This window comes from Danio aesculapii, chromosome 6 (assembly GCF_903798145.1).
Source record: "Danio aesculapii chromosome 6, fDanAes4.1, whole genome shotgun sequence".
Lineage (NCBI taxonomy): Eukaryota > Metazoa > Chordata > Actinopteri > Cypriniformes > Danionidae > Danio > Danio aesculapii.
The window spans coordinates 326,132-346,304 of record NC_079440.1 but is presented as its reverse complement, the minus strand read 5'-3'; the positions used below and the strand labels follow the sequence as shown (position 1 = coordinate 346,304).

The 20,173-nt window shown below is 45.8% G+C and overlaps 2 protein-coding genes across 3 annotated transcripts; one reads left to right on the top strand and one right to left on the bottom strand.

Annotated features, from left to right (window-relative positions):
• Positions 1-3,365: 3,365 nt before the first annotated feature.
• serpinb1l3 (serpin peptidase inhibitor, clade B (ovalbumin), member 1, like 3) lies at positions 3,366-13,889 on the bottom strand. The gene is made up of 7 exons (XM_056459249.1): positions 13,777-13,889; positions 13,128-13,296; positions 11,105-11,245; positions 10,907-11,024; positions 10,396-10,538; positions 9,366-9,533; positions 3,366-3,814 (listed from the first exon to the last, which is right to left on the bottom strand). Exons 2-7 carry the CDS (start codon positions 13,293-13,295, stop codon positions 3,407-3,409), a joined length of 1,146 nt encoding a protein of 381 aa, XP_056315224.1. The 5' UTR covers position 13,296; positions 13,777-13,889; the 3' UTR covers positions 3,366-3,406.
• Positions 13,890-14,316: 427 nt separating this feature from the next.
• rmdn1 (regulator of microtubule dynamics 1) lies at positions 14,317-20,135 on the top strand. Of its 2 annotated transcripts, XM_056459246.1 has the most exons (10): positions 14,318-14,548; positions 14,720-14,816; positions 14,923-15,010; positions 17,270-17,423; positions 17,504-17,593; positions 18,154-18,209; positions 18,290-18,377; positions 18,935-18,965; positions 19,049-19,182; positions 19,613-20,135. In XM_056459246.1, exons 1-10 carry the CDS (start codon positions 14,444-14,446, stop codon positions 19,655-19,657), a joined length of 888 nt encoding a protein of 295 aa, XP_056315221.1. In that variant the 5' UTR covers positions 14,318-14,443; the 3' UTR covers positions 19,658-20,135. The 2 variants fall into 2 exon arrangements, with proteins under 2 accessions (XP_056315222.1, XP_056315221.1); XM_056459247.1 differs by lacking the exons at positions 18,935-18,965; positions 19,613-20,135 and having other exon boundaries at positions 14,317-14,548; positions 19,049-19,176.
• The last annotated feature ends 38 nt before the right edge of the window (positions 20,136-20,173 follow it).

Genomic DNA, 20,173 nt, shown 5'->3' with positions numbered 1-20,173 from the left:
GAGGATAATAAACCAATTAAAGTAGTCATTGCGTCTGATTCAAGTTCAGCACTTATGAGTATAAAAGATTTAATATCAGAGTCACAGCAGGACATCATTTATGAAATAGTGCAGATAATCTCATAAAATCAGGAGTCATCATTTCATTGTTGTGGGTACCAGCACACATAGGGGTCAGTGGGAATGAGATGGCAGACAAATTGGCAAAACAAGCAGCACAGCAAACTACGATAGACATTAACATCAAATACAGCAGGTCAGAAATCAAAAGTATTGTTAAAACTAAAGTATTGGGGAAATGGCAACAGATATGGAATAATGGGAGTACAGGACGTCAATATTACAACATACAGAACAAAGTTGGAAAAGGTAGGGAAACAAGGAAAAGCAAACAGGAAGAAGACAAGTTCACAAGAATGAGATTTAATGACACAGCACTCAATAGTTAACATTACACATGATCAATAAACATGCAGATGGGATGTGTGAATGTAATAACCAGGAGACTATAGAACATGTATTGATGCACTGCCCAATGTATCACACAGAAAGAAGTATATTATTCACACAGCTGAATATATGCACATATATATTACAATATAGCTGTAATATGCAAAAGGAAAGAGAATTGGCTAGGGTAATCAATAGAAAAAAGTATTTCGGGAAAAGGAATATATATAAAAAATAAACAAATAAAGAAATAAATTTAAAAAAAGAGTATTAATTTACTTATGTTCAAGGAAATGGTTGTATTTTTTTGTAATTTATTTATTTTTTTATGAGCTTTTTGTTTTGAGGCGCTTTGTTACACTATAAGAATTACATAAGTTAGTCAACTCCTGATTCACACTCCAATCCAGATGGTGGCGGTAATGCTCCAAAAAGCTGGTTACCAACCGCCAAAAAAAACACACAAGAAGAAGAAGAAGAAGAAGAAGAAGAAGAAGAAAAAGAAGTGAGCGGAGCTATAGACACGTGCTGGCACTTTGCTTAGACCTGGCAGACAGACTTTACTTTGGGAGAAACGCTTGATACTTTATTACCTGCGACTCGTTTGTGTTCTGACCACATGTGCTTGGCTGTACACTATATCAATAAAGTGTTTAGACTTTTAAAAACAAAACACTGTAGTCATACATTGAGCCACTAAACATTGCTCTTATGACGTTTTTCTACAGGAGGAAAACACTAATTACTTCCAAACACTTCAGATATAGTGTGTGTGTTAGTAAATGCAAGACTATTGATGAACTCCAGCATAACACAGTATGATAACGCTTCAGATGACTGATCTAGAGCCTACAGCTAATCAATCTGTCAGATTCTGGAGGGCATTACAGCTCTAAAGAACATTATAAATGATAAATGATCTTAAATAAAACAAATACACTTATAAAGATGGTATACAAGTATATAACTTTACTGACATGGGAAACGGAGGCCACACGAATGGTTTTTGAGCACAGTTAAGTGCACACAGCATCCCATATCATCTGATTATTGTAAGAAATAAGTCCAAAAGGCAGCTGACTGTGTAAAGCCACATAAAACAAAAGAAAAATACGATGAATATGCCGAGATCAGTGGCTAATCTGCCGGATTCAGCTGAGGTGAAGTGACGGCGACCAGCGAGACCTAGCTGTCACTCAAGTGGCCACGCCCTTAATTATGCAAACTTAATATAACCTAATATAAAGGAAATGGATGAGTTATAAAATAATTCACCCCCCTCACAGTTGTCATGAAGGGTAATAATAGCTATATGAACCAAAATCGTTCTTTGTACCAGGCTGTAAACACCTTTTTTCTGCTGTAAAGTTGGCCATTCTAACAGTGGGCTCAATAGCAATGTGCTCCATATGGCGCCAGGACTAGCGGAATTTTGATGAATTGCAGTTTCAGTTACTTCCCGAGGGAGAGCAGGAGGTTGACATATAGACATATACTGTATTGCTGTACTGTAACATGTCGTTTGTTTGTGTTGGTGGTCTTCAGTTTAATGGTTTGGTGATGATGCGATGGTGTGCTTTATCTGCCTGATTCCCGCTGAAGTGGGCGGGTTGTGTGATGTTTGATTCGCGGAACATTCTGGGGGCGGGGTTTGCGTGACGCACTGAGAGTTATTAGCCTGACAGTGGAAATGCCACATGATTTCGGCCTCACTGCTCAACCTTCCGGGCGATTGGCCTGGCCCGGCCCGATAAAAGTCCTGGCTCACACTGGCCCGACAGTGGAAATGCGGCTACTGATGCTCCAGCACAGAGACGGTCACCCAGGTTCAAGATTAACTGATGTCAGATCAGATTCATGGGTTTGAGAAGGTTTTTAGGAGGCTTTAGTTTAGACCTTTTTCTTGGCTGCTGCATGGAGGATACCATAGCAACCAGCGTCTGCCGATAGAATGTTTAGAACTTCCGTTTACAGCGTTTACAACCGGTAATTTGCACTCCGAAAATGGGTTTCAATAGTGTTTGGAGTGGATTACGGAGTGTATTTGTGACACACAACTTTAAAAGGTGTGTGTTAAAGCTGTTATAATCTGTCAGATGTGACTCAAGCGCCAGAGAAAAATGTTCTCCTAGTTCACGTGTCTGCCGTCAGAAATACAGTGTGTGTGTGTGTGTGTGTGTGCGTGTGCGTGTGTGTGTGTGTGCGTGTGTGTGTGTGTGCGTGTGTGTGTGTGCGTGTGTGTGTGTGTGTGTGTCAAACATTTTGAAGAAGTACATTTGTTTGGGCTGGTCATATGTTTAAAAGAAAGAGAATGTTGACGTTAGCGATGACGAGGCTTCATTTAAACTGCAGAAGATGCTAAAAGCAAGTAAAATAGATCAAAACTCTCACTTCAAAGCTGTTCAAGTGTGACGGTTTATACACATCAGCTGCCGCCCGGAAGTTCTCAGCATTCTCCTTGCACATACATGCAAAGCATAATGGGTAATTTTGCATTGTAAGAAAAAGCTCTATAAATGACCCAAACCAACTGCCCAGATGAGAACAGGACTATTATCAGTTTCATCTTAATTACAATCAATGCAGTGTGTGTGTTTGTGCGCAAACTACAGCTGAGCAACCTCTCACACACACACACACACACACACACACACACACACACAAACACACTGCAGACTACAACTGAGCTCCAGCGCACACGCACGCACACACACCACACACACACACACACACACACACACACAACATGGACTGATGAACTGCACTGAGGATACAGGATGAGAGGGCCTGGAGAACACACCGTCAGCGTAGCGCTCAGTCACAGACGCTCATTAGATGTGCTTTTCATGACATGATTTGCTTTGGCAGGTTGAAATATGAGGATGAAACAGCGACAGAACAGAGCGACACAGAGCTTCACTGGAGTGTTTTATTAGCGCTCAGGGACAGCAGTGTTTTAACAGGGATTACAGACGCGGCCGTAGAACAGCAGACTGCCGGTCGGGTTGTGTCGGATGAGCAGCAGGAATGGGTGGTCGGCACAGAAGCGCTCCGCCCGCATCAGGCAGCGAGTCATCATCACCGCCGCCGTGGCCGCCGCCGCCTCCGTGCCCTCCTCATTCACCTCCAGGAAGGACTGGTGAACCACCGTGGACAGCAGCAGCTCTCCACTCGCACACACTCCGCTGAAATCTGCCCGCTGCGGGTCGAAGGCGTCCGGCATGCCCAGCTCCACCAGCAGCGGCTTCAGCTCCAGTCGCTCCTCCACCCGCAGCCGCGGCAGAGACACCTCCACCTCCAGCACATCCATCATGTCTGACCGTGTCCAGTCTGTCAGCGTCTCCAGGGTCAGCGCACGCTCCAGCTGCACACAGGACAGTTTATTAATCAACACATATGCCTGCTGCACACACAGTGGTGTTTTATCAGCAGAACGAACACACACACACACACACACACACACACACACACATTTAGTCATTTAGCAGACACATCTTTGTCCTAAGTGATTTAACAAGAGGAGGTAACACACACACAGGAACTGCTCATTATACAAACTAACCAGCCTGCGAGAGACACACTCTGACTTCACAGTATTGGGGTTGGTGTGTGGTGAAGTGGGGGGGGGTCCTGGTTTTATTCACCAGGGTTCAGGTGATCTCGGAACAGATGATGCGCTGTTTAGTTGTGGTGTTCAGGATACCAGTGAATCTGTAGTCTATGTGGGAACGGGGAGATCACTCCACCAGTGAGGAACAGTGAATGAAAAGGTAAGATGGGCTGAAGAGCAGACGAGCTGCAGCAGATCTCTAGACGATGAAGAGTCCAGCTGGAGGAGCACTGCAGGAGTCCAGAGCTCAGACTCAGAGCTGTGCAGCAGGATCTGTGAGAAGCGTCTGATCTACTGATGATGAAGAGCGCAGACCTGTAGGATGGAGCAGTGAAGGACAGCTGATCATCCAGGATCAACATTCCTTACAGTACTGCATGTGGTAATGGTGGATGACCAGCTGGATGGAGAAGTCCTGTTGAGTGTGTGGAGCCGCAGGGAAGACGAGTCGTTCAGTTTTCACCAGGTTCAGCAGTAGGTGATGGTCTGTCATTCATTCATTCACTTTCTTTTCAGCTTTAGTCTCTTTATTAATCTGAGGGTTAGGAGTGAAATAAACCGCCAACTATTACAGCATGTTTTACAAAGCAGATGCCCTTCCAGCTGCAACCCATCACTGGGAAACAGCCACACATGCTACGGTCAATTTTAGCATACCCATTTCACCAGTGCCCATTGAGGAGAGGGTGGACAGCAGCATCTGGTGACTCTCTGTATCAGCAGCAGACGGGTCCAGTAAGAGCAGAATGGAGGATCTAGAGCCTGCTTTAGGGATCCGCAGGGCTTCAGTGACCGAAAGCAGTGCAGCCTCAGTGGAATCAACTCTTCTGAAGGCTGATTGGTTTGCATCCAGCAGGTTATTCAGAGATAAAATGTGGACATTTGGTTAAAAACAACAATTTCCAGGATTTTGGTAATGAAGGGATGAAGAGAGACTGGTCTGTAATTTGAACCAGTGAGGTGTTTATTTGTCTGTTATTGATGTGTGAGGGGAACGGGTCCAGAGGGCAGCTTGTGGGATGAGCTGAGAGGTGAAGGACAGAGCAGAGTACTGAACGTCATGAGTAATTGTGCTGGTGTCTGCAGTGTTGTTAATTTTCTTGCTGTAGATTGGCAGAATTGAGTTGGGTGGCAAATTATACCAGCTGGGTTGGGTACCTGCCAATGTCAGCACATTCTGATTTGTGCCATCTCTCTGTTGGCCTGAGTGCTGTCTGATGTTCTCTCAATACAAACCCTAACCTTAACCTGACCCTTCTCTCAGAAGATCAGATATGGAACAGAGCGTTTCTGAAGCACTATTAACATCAAAGGTGTCAGAACTGGGTGTGTGAATGAAGAGAGGATGAGGCAGTGGAGAAGTGTGTGGAGGACAGAGAGCTCAGACTGCTCTAAAAGAGACTGGTTGGGATGGAGGCTGTGTGGCTGTGGGAAGCATTAAGTCAAAGGTAATTGTTAATAACTTTTGATATGGTGTTTATGTTGTGGTCTATTTTTCTACAATATGTTTATATTGATTATTTTTTTTTCTCTCTCTTCTTTATTCTATGTGTTCTTGATACGTACGGCATTTATGTATTGGAAGTGTTCAGTGTAAAAGCGGAAGTCTTTTATTTTGAATTGATTACCATTACGGATATAAACAGATACACAGAAATATCGCAGATCATCACGGCGTCTCAGCTGTGCGGTCTGCTACGGTCTGAGGGTTTAGCTTCTGGTTTGATTGGAGAACAAGGTACTGACACTTCATGCTTTAATATGTTTGTTTGTATTGAGTTTTTGTATATTGAGTTTAAGTGATGTCTGTTTGTTTGTATACGGTTCATGTTTGCTTACATTTGGTTTCATTTTCTCTTTATATACAAAGCTCTTACGGTGTGCGGTGTGAGGTGTACGGCTTACGGTGCTCGGTGTAGGTGTTCAAATGACGGCGTCGGTGAAGTGAATGCTGCACTGAAAATAAATCATGGGAAAACACCAGTGAAAGAGTCAATCCTTTATTGAACCAAGGAGCTACAGTAATGCTGAAGTGGTCTGAGGCGTGCAGTAGTTTAACAGTGACTTTATCAGAGGTGCAATTGGCCCTTCGCTAAGCTTTTTGTCAATCTTTCATGCCTGGCACGTCTATTACAATGTGTATGCGCCGGTGTCAGACATTCCCGGCATATAATTAGTGATTTTTGACAAACAGTTGAGATATCTGAGAAAGCCAGACAAAAAAGCACTGCAGTATACATTACAGGTGTATATTCACGACATAATAGCCAACTGATTAGAAAATAACTGAAAAAAAAAAAATTGAAGCTAGCTTAGCGTATCCGCCTCATACGCTGACTATTCAACAGCTTAGTTCATGCACATCAAGAGAGGTGACATTTAAAATACTCTAATAATAACAACTAATTAAACCCGGATTTCTCTTTTTTAGCCAAAAATCCTGATAGACGAATGTGCAATGAAATATAGCGTTACTAACCAACAAGGAAACACGCATAGACAGAGCTTCTACATCATTCATTCATAGAAAAAACTGGCAGAAAAGGGAAATTGGTGGATTTGAGCCAAATATTAGCATCACTGACCCATAACAATGTACAGCACCTATTACAGTCAGCATGTTTGTGTGCTCTTTATCCAGTTTCTATTCTAATTTGCAGTTCAGTGAAGAAAAAATAAACTGAAATGCAAATCAGAATATAAATAGCAGAAGTGAACAAATAGATTTTCCCTACCAACAAATATTAATCAGACACCAAATATAAAAGCAGACACTAACCCGCTATAACGCCGTCACCAATGACTAAATCTCTAAAAGATGGACAAAAACATCAGTGAACTGTAACTCTGACATGGGCATGAGGGTTATAAATTACTGGAAAACAGCTGCAGGTGAAGTATATTGATCGCAAGTCCTCAGACTGTCATCACATTGCTATTAGTATGACTACTATTGCGAGAGCTTAAACGGAGCAGTGTTCATAATATCGAGTGAAACAAAAGAAACAGACAGCTGTGAAACAGAACCTGCGCTGTATTTTTGTAGGAAACACTGTTTAGATCTGTTTAGGGTAAGAGGTGTGCGAGTTATTGCCGTCGGTCAGTCACTGAATGTGTCAGGAATATCAAAACAAAACCAGCTTAACCAACTTAACAACTTAAAGATTGACAGAGCCCCTGCGCGTAGCTACGGTTGCTAAGCCACGATTGGTGGGTGGCGGTTTTTGGGAGTGGCTTAGCCAAGAGTCAATTAGGGCTAAGCGATATCATTGGTAAAAAAATAAATGAATTTCGGTATGTATTTCCTTAAGAAGGCTATAGTTTCACTAAATGTGGCTGCTAAGCGCCTTGGAGGCAGTGCCAATAAGCTTAGGGTGCAAGTTTGTCATATCCAATAGAGGCGTGCAACTTGTACGACATGCACATAGCGCGCACGTTTTCCAGGTACACCTAGCTGAAAAGATCTAAACGTTTCTAAATGCTGCGAGCGCACCACGATTAATGCAAGTAGAACTCATCGATCTGCTTCACACTTTGTATAGAATACACACATTTCAGTAATAATGACAGACTGATTACCTCAAACACACACACAGCGCATCCAAACACTGCAGAGCTTTTTACTTTCCTCCAGAAACGTGTATCGGAGCTGCAGCAATGGTTTGTCTGTTTGTCATTCTCGAGGGAGCGCGAGCGCATTATCACTGCAGGTCAGAATACCAACACACTCGAACAAGAGTGCTGTACAGCAGCGGTGAGGAGATTGTAAATAAAAAAGGATGTAAGGATGTCGCCAGTGTGGCTTTTTGCTTTCTTTTCCTGTGCATCCAGTCATTCAGCTTCACTATCTATAATGCTGCAGTGTGTATCTGAATGATGATGGCTGGCTCCTTTACTTTAAGCTAAGATTTGATGATCATCATTAGTGTTGTTGACAGAGTTTGAGCTTTACTGTATCATTATTATCTTACAGATGATATCCACCTTCACCATCGCACACACTTTATAAGTCTCTTTAACTCTTTTGTTTATTTGGTTATGAACAGATCAGATATTTTGTTGAAATATTTTAGCTTTTGACTATTAAACTATTTGCCTCAGTAATGTTGGTAAAGTGGTTATTTAAATCTGATATTCCTAAATGGATTAAAAATATTCAATAATTATCTATATGGAACGATATGAAACATGATATGGTGATCATCTATTTGCAATATGGCCCAGCCCTAAGTGCCATGTCTTTTGTAGACCAGGTCAAGATGCTGGCCAGATTTATGTGTGCTCGTGATGTTAAGCTGGTTGAGGTCGAATGATGTAATGACAGAACGGAAGTCTTTGGTTTGTCCGAGTAAACACTGGAAAAAAAAGTCACCCAAAACTACAAGCGGGCTGTCATCCTCAGAGAACAAGAACAGCACACAACTGAGCGGGAGGACGGAAATGACCAGAATGTCCAATTTAGCTGGAGAAGTGATGGAGACTGCGGGTGTCAGTCAGAAGTGGAATTATTGGTGAAGTCAGAACAGTTTGAGTATTTCCAATCATTAGAAATGAGAAAGCCGGTCCCTCCTGCCCTCGCCATGGGCTGTGGGTGATCAGCTGGAGTGAGTGAGCGAGTCCTGGGGTCGAGTCCAGTCTCAGTCAGAGCAGTGTCAGGAGATTAGACTCAGATGTTAATGCTGGAATGAAGTCTGCTTTGATTACAGCTGATGGACAATTATTAATATGAATAATGAAATATTCAGCTGCTCACACTCACTAACAGTGCACCACTGCTCACTAATTGGTAGGCCCACACAGAATCTGCGAGTTTTAGCCCATCATTAATTCAGTTTATTTACTGGAGTAAATGTGTGTAAATCTGTATTTCTTCAGTTTTTATATTAATTACTGTAATATTATTGACTAATATGAACATGTTGATCTGATTTCTGTATAATGCAGTGTGTTCAGTCATATTCAGTCTTTCAGTAGAGATATTATATGACAGACTTGCTCTGTTTACTAAATAAAGTGAATCTAATTGGATTTGCATTGTAAACATTAAATACAAGTTAAAAAGAGATTATTTTTTTAGTTCATACATTAAGGTTATCGTCATGATTCTCCCAAAATAATTCAGCAGAAATCCACAGATTATTACCAAAATTCTCCGCAGAAATAGCAAAAAACGTCTGCAGATTCCGTCTGGCCCTACTAATTGGCCAACAATGGCTTCAGTGTGTGGACACTCACACACACACACACACACACACACACACACACACACACTCACTCAGTCAGTCACACACACACACACACACACCTTCTCCAGGCCAGTGCTGTCATCCTCCATGGCGTTGGGCAGCAGCACCAGCATGCTCAGCTCCTTCCCAGCGTACGGAAGCTCCAGAATCTGACAGTTCACATCCGGGATGAAGGCCAGAGGAAACCTGCCCTTCTGGAACATCATCTGCACCGGCTTAGACTCATTCTGGACAACAGTAACACTACAGCATTAGCACGCACATGCACGCACACGCACGCACGCACACACACACACACACACGCACGCACGCACGCACGCACGCACGCGCACACACACACACACACGCACGCACGCACGCACGCATGCGCACACACACACGCACACACACGCACGCACGCGCACACACACACACACACACGCACGCACGCACGCACGCGCACACACACACACACACACACACTTAGGGCGCACTCACACTAGGCTATCCAAACAGTGCCCAGCTGAGTTTCCCGGTTGGTTTGAGTAGTGTGAGTGCTCTGAATCGGGCTCAGGTGCGGTACGCTTATAGTGTGAGTGCAAAGCCCGGCTGAGCCCGACACTGAAGGCACAACACCACTTTTAGGGACTGTTTGATTTGGATTTAATAATCATTCTTACTGTTGAAGGGTCGTAGATTATTAAAGACACAAACCCCTCACTGCACCACAGCTGCACCTTCAGCAGACCTCCTCATACCTGCAGCTCCAGAACTTGATCATCATTTATGAATGATGTGCTGGATCTGTTCAGCAGGAGATCTGACTGTGTGTGACTGCAGCTCGAATGACTGACACAATATACCTGCAGCAGTGTCCACTGAGCTGAGCGACAGCGCTTCTGTTACACTGAACAGAGCATCATCCATGATGGAGGTGTGCTCAGGGCCGCCGGTGGGTTAAAATGCAGTGTGAGTGCAGGCCGAGGGGGGAGAGGGGATGGGGGACGAGCACGCTGAGGCACGGTTCAAGGCAACTATAGCTTATGTGAGTGCACCCTTACACACACACACACACACACACACACACACACACACACACACACTCCTCACTCTGCTGGTCCGGAACTGCTGCTCGTGTGTGTGCTCCTCCAGGAATTTTCTCTCCCAGCTGCTCTTGAAGTAAACAGCGTTGACCAGAACCAGCCGGCTCAGTGAGTCCACACTGCCCTCCGCCAGCAGGTCCCGGATCTTCTCTGTGGATACACACACACACTCTCAGCACAGGGTTTATTATGACACTCACACACACACTCAGCACAGGGTTTATTATGGCACTCACACACACACACTTACTCAGCGCAGGGTTTTTTTTTTATAACACACACACACACACACACACACACACACACACACACACTCAGCACAGGGTTTATTATGACACACACACGCACACTCACTCTCACACACACACACACACACACACACACTCAGCGGAGGGTTTTTTTATAACACACACACACACTCAGCACAGGGTTTATTATGACCCTCACACACACACACACACACACACACACACACACACACACACAGTGCAGGGTTCATCATCAGCTGTGTGTCCCACCATGCGTCTGCTGCTCCACCCAGCGGTTGATGATCCCCCTTGACGCCTCCGGCTGACTGACGAAGTCCAGCGGCTGCAGCTCCGCCCCGTACAGACGCCGCGTGTCCGACAGAAACGTCTGGAACATAGAGAACAGAGAGAGCTGCAGCTCAGTTCTGCATCAGCTGCAGGTTAGTGTTAGTGTTAGGATACACACACCTCCTGGAAGCGGCAGGACTGCTCCCCGTACAGCCGGCTGGCGAGGCTCAGTGTGTGCGGCGCTCCGGCTCTGTTCATCTCGCTCAGCAGCTTCGTGAAGCCGGCGTGGATCTCGCTTTCGGCTCCAGCAAAGTGCAGCGTCTGCAGAAAACACAGAACAACAGAGTACAGCACAGCGATGGAGGAAACGCTTCCTCTGACATGCAAAATGAGGAGTGATGGACATTCTGATGGACTGCAGATTGTTCCACACACTCCACCTCCAAACGCTCCAGCTGTTTAGCAACACACATCACCCTCACATGAGGACCAGTCTCAGTTAAAGAGCTGTCATTAACCCCTGTCAGGACCTCTACACTTGTTGAACAGCTTACTGTCTGTTTGAGTGGAGCTGCTGTATCTGATGAGGGTTCAGGAGCAGCTCAGAGCCGGTTCTGGAAAAGCTGTGATCCGGGTCTCAGTTGTTTGACAGCTGCATCAGACGCGATCATACATACAGCACTGATGGAGGTTAGAGACTGTGGGCTGAGCTGATGCTGGGTTACTCCACATGTTTCTGTTGGATTAAGACCTTATTGATCCTCTTCTGCACTACTGAAGCGTGCGCTTCCTCAGGGGTCAGTGTTGGGTCCAGCTGTATTGGCTCTTCACATGCTTTGTTTGACTGATCGCTGTTCTCCTCATGCTGAGGATGCACATGTTGATCTGAGCAGCAGGGCCCGGCAGAATCTGCAGACATTACTGGCTGTTTCTGAGGAGACTTTTGTAAATGATCTGTGGATTTATGTGGAATGATTTTAGGAATATTCTAACTAAAAACTGAATTTAATAAATAAAAAATAACAGCTTTTTACCTGTAATTATTGTTTATAACGCTAATCCAATTAGATCCGCTTATTTGGTAAACATTTAATATCTACTAGAAGACAGAAGATATGACTTTACAACCTGTACTGTAAATAAATCTCATGAACATTTTCATATCAGTCAATATTAATTTAAAATTCATGAATATACATTTACAAATATTTACACAAGTAAATAAATAAACTCAATGATGGGCTAAAATCTGCAGATTTCTGCACGCACAGGTTCTGTGTGAGTCTACTGATGAGGGATAGTTCAGCATTAGTTCCTCTGTGTGTGTGTGTGTGTGTGTGTGTGTGTGTATCAGAGATGGTGTGATGGTGTTAGACCCCTGAGGTATCCACAACTAATTAACCATGGATGGGCTCCTTTAACTCTCGCCTGCCTCCTCATGCTCAGGGCTCCTCTTGATGAGGGGTGAGTGATGATGAGCGCATCACGTCTGTGCTCAGGGCTGCGTCTCTCCTGAAGGAGTACAGTGAGTGTGTGTTCAGATATATGGAGGTGTTTACGCCGACGTTCATCAGCTCTGCGCTGTCTGTAATGCTCTATACTGCTGCAGAGCTTTAGCTGCGGATGCGAAACAGGTATATGAAATAATAACAGCAGGACCGGCGTCGAGTCAGTCCATTAGAGGAATCAGTGTCATGTGCTGATGACTCTTCTCTGATCTACAGCGGTCTCTCCAGCTGCTGCAGCTCACTCCTCTGTGTTATTGACATGTTCATATCTCCAGCTGTGGATGATGTATAGAGCCCTTCAGCACACTGCTGTACTTATAATGTGCAGTAAAGAGAAGAGAAGCCCTGAAGAGAAGTGTGTGTTCCGCTCACAGATGCTCATTACTCAGCTCACCTGTCGACAATATTAACATCCTCAAATTAAACCAGCTCATGTGTTAATAGTTGATCTGCAGGTCTGCTTAATGATCCACAGCCTGAGCTGATAACAGCATTGCTCAACACTTTACAGCTCTGCGCTGAACACACACACACCTGTCCACAGGTGGAGGATCAGCAGCTCTTTTACAGCCTTCTTCATCTTCATCATCACTAATGTCGAAGTTCAGACAGACACACCTGAGCAAACGGGGGTCACGTGACCAGCAGAGCGCGCACCGGTCCTGTAGGTGTAAATCAGCACGGTACACACTCACCTGAGACATCTGCGCTTTGGTGTTTCCAGCAGCTCCAAGAGAAAGCATCGAGAGGGCCGCAGAGATGCTGAGCGGAGAGAAAAACACATTCTGCGAACTATCTCCATCGCTGATCTTCTGGAAGAGGCTGAGGCAGAAGCGCGCATGCGCGGCGGACAAAGGCTCCATTCTGAACACAAACACACATATGACATGACAGAACGCTGGGCGAGCAGCTTTAGCGGAAATACACACGATAATCTCTGATATTCTCGCGCTGTTTCTCTGATAAACTCATCCTTCAGCTTAATCGCTTTCATTTCCTCTATCTCAGCGCCGCTTCGCTCTCGCCGCTCATTGGATAAACGACCAGCGCAAACGCTCCTGATTGGCCAAACTAGTGCAAAACGTCATGATGCATCAAAACACGTCAAGCCGAAAAGTAACTTCACATGTTTACTAAAAAGTGCGTTCAAATGACCAAAGTGTTCATTAATGAGGACAAGAGACGCCTAAAGCGCCGTAAAGGTGTACTGGAGCTACCTTAGCGTGACTATTTCAGCGCGTCTCCTGTTAATAGCGGCGTGTTCCCGTTAATGAGGAATATTCTCAATTATTTGCCTCATTAATTGTTAAATAATGAACACAACCAATAGAGTGGCTCACTGACCTGCTGCTACACGAGTCTTCAGTCGGAGGAGTTCCGCAGGCGCTGTGAAGCCGGAGAGACCGGGTTATATGAGCAGACACACCCTCACACGCACGCACGCACGCACACGAGCAAGCAAAGTCCCTCTCACAAACACTGTGTGTGTGTGTGTGTGTGTGTGTGTGTGTGTGTGTGTGTGTGTGTGTGTGTGTGTGTGTGTGTGTGTGTGTGTGTGTGTGTGTGTGTGTGTGTATACATGTGCACTGCTGATCCTCTGCTGAACTGATCAACACTCAACATGACCCACAGATAGTACAACATCCTTGATCCAAAAAATGAACCCTAACCCAACTCTGACAACAGAAGTTCATCAATCAGACTGACGGATATCATCATCAGAGTGTGTGTGTGTGTGTGTGAGAGAGAGAGAGAGAGAGAGAGAGAGAGAGAGAGAGAGAGAGAGAGAGAGAGAGCTGTGGAGTGTGTTGAGTGTGACTGCGGTGTTCAGCAGGGCTTTATTTACACCCCAACACTCTGTAGTTCAGACTCTTTGCGACAGAGCGACTAACTTTACGGCAGTGTATGTCGACATCGCTGGAGTTAAAGCCGAACTTTAGCCTCGAAGCTGTTCTAGAACATCTCACACACACTCAGACTCACATACACTCACACACACACACCTGCTCTGATGGCGAACGCGACTTTATTCGGGGCTTTCAGGCGCTTTATGAGCAGAAATGTGAAGATCTGGAGGAGCAATGAGCGCGTCTGGGCGGAGAGAGTCCGAGCTTCAGTAAGACACACACATATAGTGAGAGAGGGAGTGTGTGTGTGTGCGTGTGTGTGTGTGTGTGTGTGTGTGTGTCAGTCATGATTGGTGCTGTCATTAACGATCATCATCTGTGTTGTGTATCACCTCTGTGTGTGCGTGTGTGTGTGTGTGTGTGTGTGTGTGTGTGTTCAGAGCAGGAAGGGTGTAGTGCTGTTGGCTGTAACTCCTCTGTCATACCTGATCTACCGGAGAGTGTCTCGTCTCGCTCCGGTGTGTGCGCTGAACTCAGGTCAGTTCTTCATCATCATCATCATCTACCTGTCAATAACACTGATTAACCCTACCTGTGATTACCGCTGCTGCTGGGTTATTGAATGACTACATCTTCTGTCCAGCTGAAGAGATTCTAGAACAAGCAGATTACCTGTACAGCTGCGGAGAAACACAGAAGCTGCACCAACTGCTGGACAAACACAGAGACAGGTAAACAACTGACCGCACACAACTCACCAGACACAGGTAAACACAACTCACCAGACACAGGTAAACAACTGACCGCACACAACTCACCAGACACAGGTAAACACAACTCACCAGACACAGGTAAACAACTGACCACACACAACTCCCCAGACACAGGTAAACAACTGACCACACACAACTCACCAGACACAGGTAAACACAACTCACCAGACACAGGTAAACACAACTCACCAGACACAGGTAAACACAACTCACCAGACACAGGTAAACAACTGACCACACACAACTCACCAGACACAGGTAAACACAACTCACCAGACACAGGTAAACAACTGACCACACACAACTCACCAGACACAGGTAAACAACTGACCACACACAACTCACCAGACACAGGTAAACAACTGACCACACACAACTCACCAGACACAGGTAAACAACTGACCACACACAACTCACCAGACACAGGTAAACAACTGACCGCACACAACTCACCAGACACAGGTAAACACAACTCACCAGACACAGGTAAACAACTGACCACACACAACTCACCAGACACAGGTAAACAACTGACCACACACAACTCACCAGACACAGGTAAACAACTGACCACACACAACTCACCAGACACAGGTAAACAACTGACCACACACAACTCACCAGACACAGGTAAACACAACTCACCAGACACAGGTAAACAACTGACCACACAAAACTCACCAGACACAGGTAAACAACTGACCACACACAACTCACCAGACACAGGTAAACAACTGACCACACACAACTCACCAGACACAGGTAAACAACTGACCACACACAACTCACCAGACACAGGTAAACACAACTCACCAGACACAGGTAAACAACTGACCACACACAACTCACCAGACACAGGTAAACAACTGACCACACACAACTCACCAGACACAGGTAAACAACTGACCGCACACAACTCACCAGACACAGGTAAACAACTGACCACACAAAACTCACCAGACACAGGTAAACAACTGACCACACACAACTCACCAGACACAGGTAAACAACTGACCGCACACAACTCACCAGACACAGGTAAACAACTGACCGCACACAACTCACCAGACACAGGTAAACAACTGACCGCACACAACTCACCAGACACAGGTAAACAACTGACCACACACAACTCACCAGACACAGGTACACACAACTCGCCAGACACAGGTAAACAACTGACCGCACACAACTCACCAGACACAGGTAAACAACTGACCGCACACAACTCACCAGACACAGGTAAACAACTGACCACACACAACTCACCAGACACAGGTAAACAACTGACCACACACAACTTACCAGACACAGGTAAACAACTGACCGCACACAACTCACCAGACACAGGTAAACAACTGACCGCACACAACTCACCAGACACAGGTAAACACAACTCACCAGACACAGGTAAACAACTGACCGCACACAACTCACCAGACACAGGTAAACACAACTCACCAGACACAGGTAAACAACTGACCGCACACAACTCACCAGTCACAGGTAAACAACTGACCACACACAACTCGCCAGACACAGGTAAACAACTGACCACACACAACTCACCAGACACAGGTACACACAACTCACCAGACACAGGTAAACAACTGACCACACACAACTTACCAGACACAGGTAAACAACTGACCGCACACAACTCACCAGACACAGGTAAACAACTGACCACACACAACTCACCAGACAGGTAAACAACTGACTGCACACAACTCACCAGACACAGGTAAACAACTGACTGCACACAACTCACCAGACACAGGTACACACAACTCACCAGTCACAGGTAAACAACTGACCACACACAACTCACCAGACACAGGTAAACAACTGACCACACACAACTCACCAGACAGGTAAACAACTGACTGCACACAACTCACCAGACACAGGTAAACAACTGACTGCACACAACTCACCAGACACAGGTAAACAACTGACTGCACACAACTCACCAGACACAGGTAAACAACTGACTGCACACAACTCACCAGACACAGGTAAACAACTGACCACACACAACTCACCAGACACAGGTAAACAACTGACTGCACACAACTCACCAGACACAGGTAAACAACTGACTGCACACAGGTAAAACTGTGATGAACAATACAATGAACACTTCTGGGTTAGGGTTAGTACATCAGTACATGTGTGTGAGTCAGTATCTGTGTGTGTGTGTGTGTGTTTGCGCAGTGGTGACGCAGAGTTCCTGTGGCGTCTGGCGCGTGTGTGTCGTGATCTGGCTCTTCTGTCGTCCGCGGAGGAGAAGCGGCGTCTGACATATGAAGCGTTTCATTACGCCACCGCCGCGCTGCAGAGAGACGAGCAGTGCTACGCCGCGCACAAAGTACAGCACCGTCATCTACCAGTGCGTGTCTGAGTGTGGGCACTGCAGTGTGTGTGACGTGTGTGTGTGTGTGTCCGCAGTGGTTCGCCATCTGCCTCAGTGATGTGGGCGATTATGAGGGCATCAAAGTGAAGATCGGAAACTCCTACATCATCAGAGAACACCTAGAGGTAAGAGACTCACGACGGCAAATAACCCACCACAGCCACAAATAACCCATCACTGCAGTAAATAACCCATCATTACTGCAGTAAATAACCCATCACTGTAGTAAATAACCCACTACAGCCGCAAATAACCCATCACTGTAGTAAATAACCCACTACAGCCGCAAATAACCCATCACTGTAGTAAATAACCCATTACTGCTGCAAATAAACCATCAGTGCTGCAAAAAACCATCACTGCAGTAAATAACTCATCAGTGGTGTAAATAACCCATCACTGCATTAAATAACCCATCACTGTAGTAAATAACCCATTACTGCTGCAAATAACCCATCACTGCTGCAAATAACCCATCACTGCTGCAAATAACCCATCACTGCTGCAAATAACCCATCACTGCTGCAAATAAACCATCAGTGCTGCAAATAACCTATCACTGTAGTAAATAACCCATCAGTGGTGTAAATAACCCATCAGTCCAGTAAATAACCCATCAGTGGTGTAAATAACCCATCACTGTGGTAAACTCTGGAGAAATAAACTCTTTACCGTTGCTCTACAGAGGGCCATCCAGCTGAACCCGCGGGACGCCACGTCCATACACATCCTGGGCTTCTGGTGGGTCCCCCCCACACACACACACACGCACACACACTCAGACTGAGTCTCTCCAGTCCTCATGCGTGTCTGTCCTGCAGGTGTTTTGCCTTCGCTGAGTTGCCGTGGTATCAGCGTAAGGTGGCAGCGGTGATCTTCGGTTCTCCTCCAACAGCCACATATGAAGAGGTCAGTGGAGGATTCTGGGATTATTAGAGTCAGCGCTGATCAATACCGATCAGTGAAGGGGATTCTGGGATTATTAGAGTCAGCGCTGATCAATACTGATCAGTGAAGGGGATTCTGGGATTGTTAGAGTCAGCGCTGATCAATACTGATCAGTGAAGGGGATTCTGGGATTGTTAGAGTCAGCGCTGATCAATACTGATCAGTGAAGGGGATTCTGGGATTGTTAGAGTCAGCGCTGATCAATACTGATCAGTGAAGGGGATTCTGGGATTATTAGAGTCAGCGCTGATCAATACTGATCAGTGAAGGGGATTCTGGGATCGTTAGAGTCAGCGCTGATCAATACTGATCAGTGAAGGGGATTCTGGGATCGTTAGAGCCAGCGCTGATCAATACTGATCAGTGAAGGGGATTCTGGGATCATTAGAGTCAGCGCTGATCAATACTGATCAGTGAAGGGGATTCTGGGATCATTAGAGTCAGCGCTGATCAATATTGATCGGTGATTGGATCAGTGGTGTGTACTGTGGTAAATCCCCCTCTTCTGTCTCCCTCAGGCTTTAGAGTTCTTCCTGAGAGCTGAAGAAGGTCTCGTATGAACCCTCGTCTGCTGTTATTGATCTGCTGTTATTGATCGGCTGTTGTTGATCGGTGGTGTGTTCTGTGTTCAGTGGAGCCCAGTTTCTACAGTAAGAACCTGCTGATGCTGGGGAAGACCTACATGATGCTGCGGGACGTCCAGCAGGCGGCGCTGTGGCTCACCAAAGCCAGAGACTATCCTGCAGTCACAGAGGAAGACCGACAGGTGAAGCACACACCACACCTGTGCCTATGATCACCTGTGTTGATTGATCACCTGTGCTGATTGATCACCTGTGTTGATTGATCACCTGTGTTGATTGATCACCTGTGTTGATTGATCACCTGTGCTGATGAGCACCTGTGCTGATGATCACCTGTGTTGATTGATCCCCTGTGCTGATTGATCCCCTGTGCTGATTGATCACCTGTGCTGATGATCACCTGTGCTGATGATCACCTGTGTTGATTGATCACCTGTGCTGATTGATCACCTGTGCTGATGATCACCTGTGTTGATTGATCACCTGTGCTGATGAGCACCTGTGCTGATGATCACCTGTGTTGATTGATCCCCTGTGCTGATTGATCACCTGTGTTGATTGATCACCTGTGCTGATTGATCACTGAGGCTGATGTCTGCTTCTCCTCTGCAGGTCCATCAGGAGGCACTGGATCTGCTGAAGAGGCTCAGTGTGTGACCAGTGGATGACACACACACACACACACACACACCAGCCTCCTCTTCCTTCACTCGAGATTTGTTACGCACTAATGTACCGTTTAATGCGTGTCTGTGCACACGACTACTGACATACTCTCTCCCACACACACACGCACACGCACACACACACACACACACACACATGCACTGAGGGTGTGTCAGCACAGCTCCTGCGTGCGTCTCATTGCGGTGCAGCACAGTGATGATTGTTTTAACCTGTTGGTGAGTGTGTGTGTGTGTGTGTGTGTGTGTGTGTGTGTGTGTGAGTGAGAATCTAAATTCACCTCTACCCTCTTGATAATAATGAACTGGATGATCAGTGACCCTTGGTGTTGGGGATCTAGTATGTGTGTGTGTGTGTGTGGTGTGTGTGTGATGTTCAGCAGGGTTTGGGGACCAGAGTCAGCTCTCTCTGTAACACTGCAATAAAGACATCTAGATTATATACATCTATACCCGTGGTGTCTTCTTATTTACAGCGCAGCAGAACTGC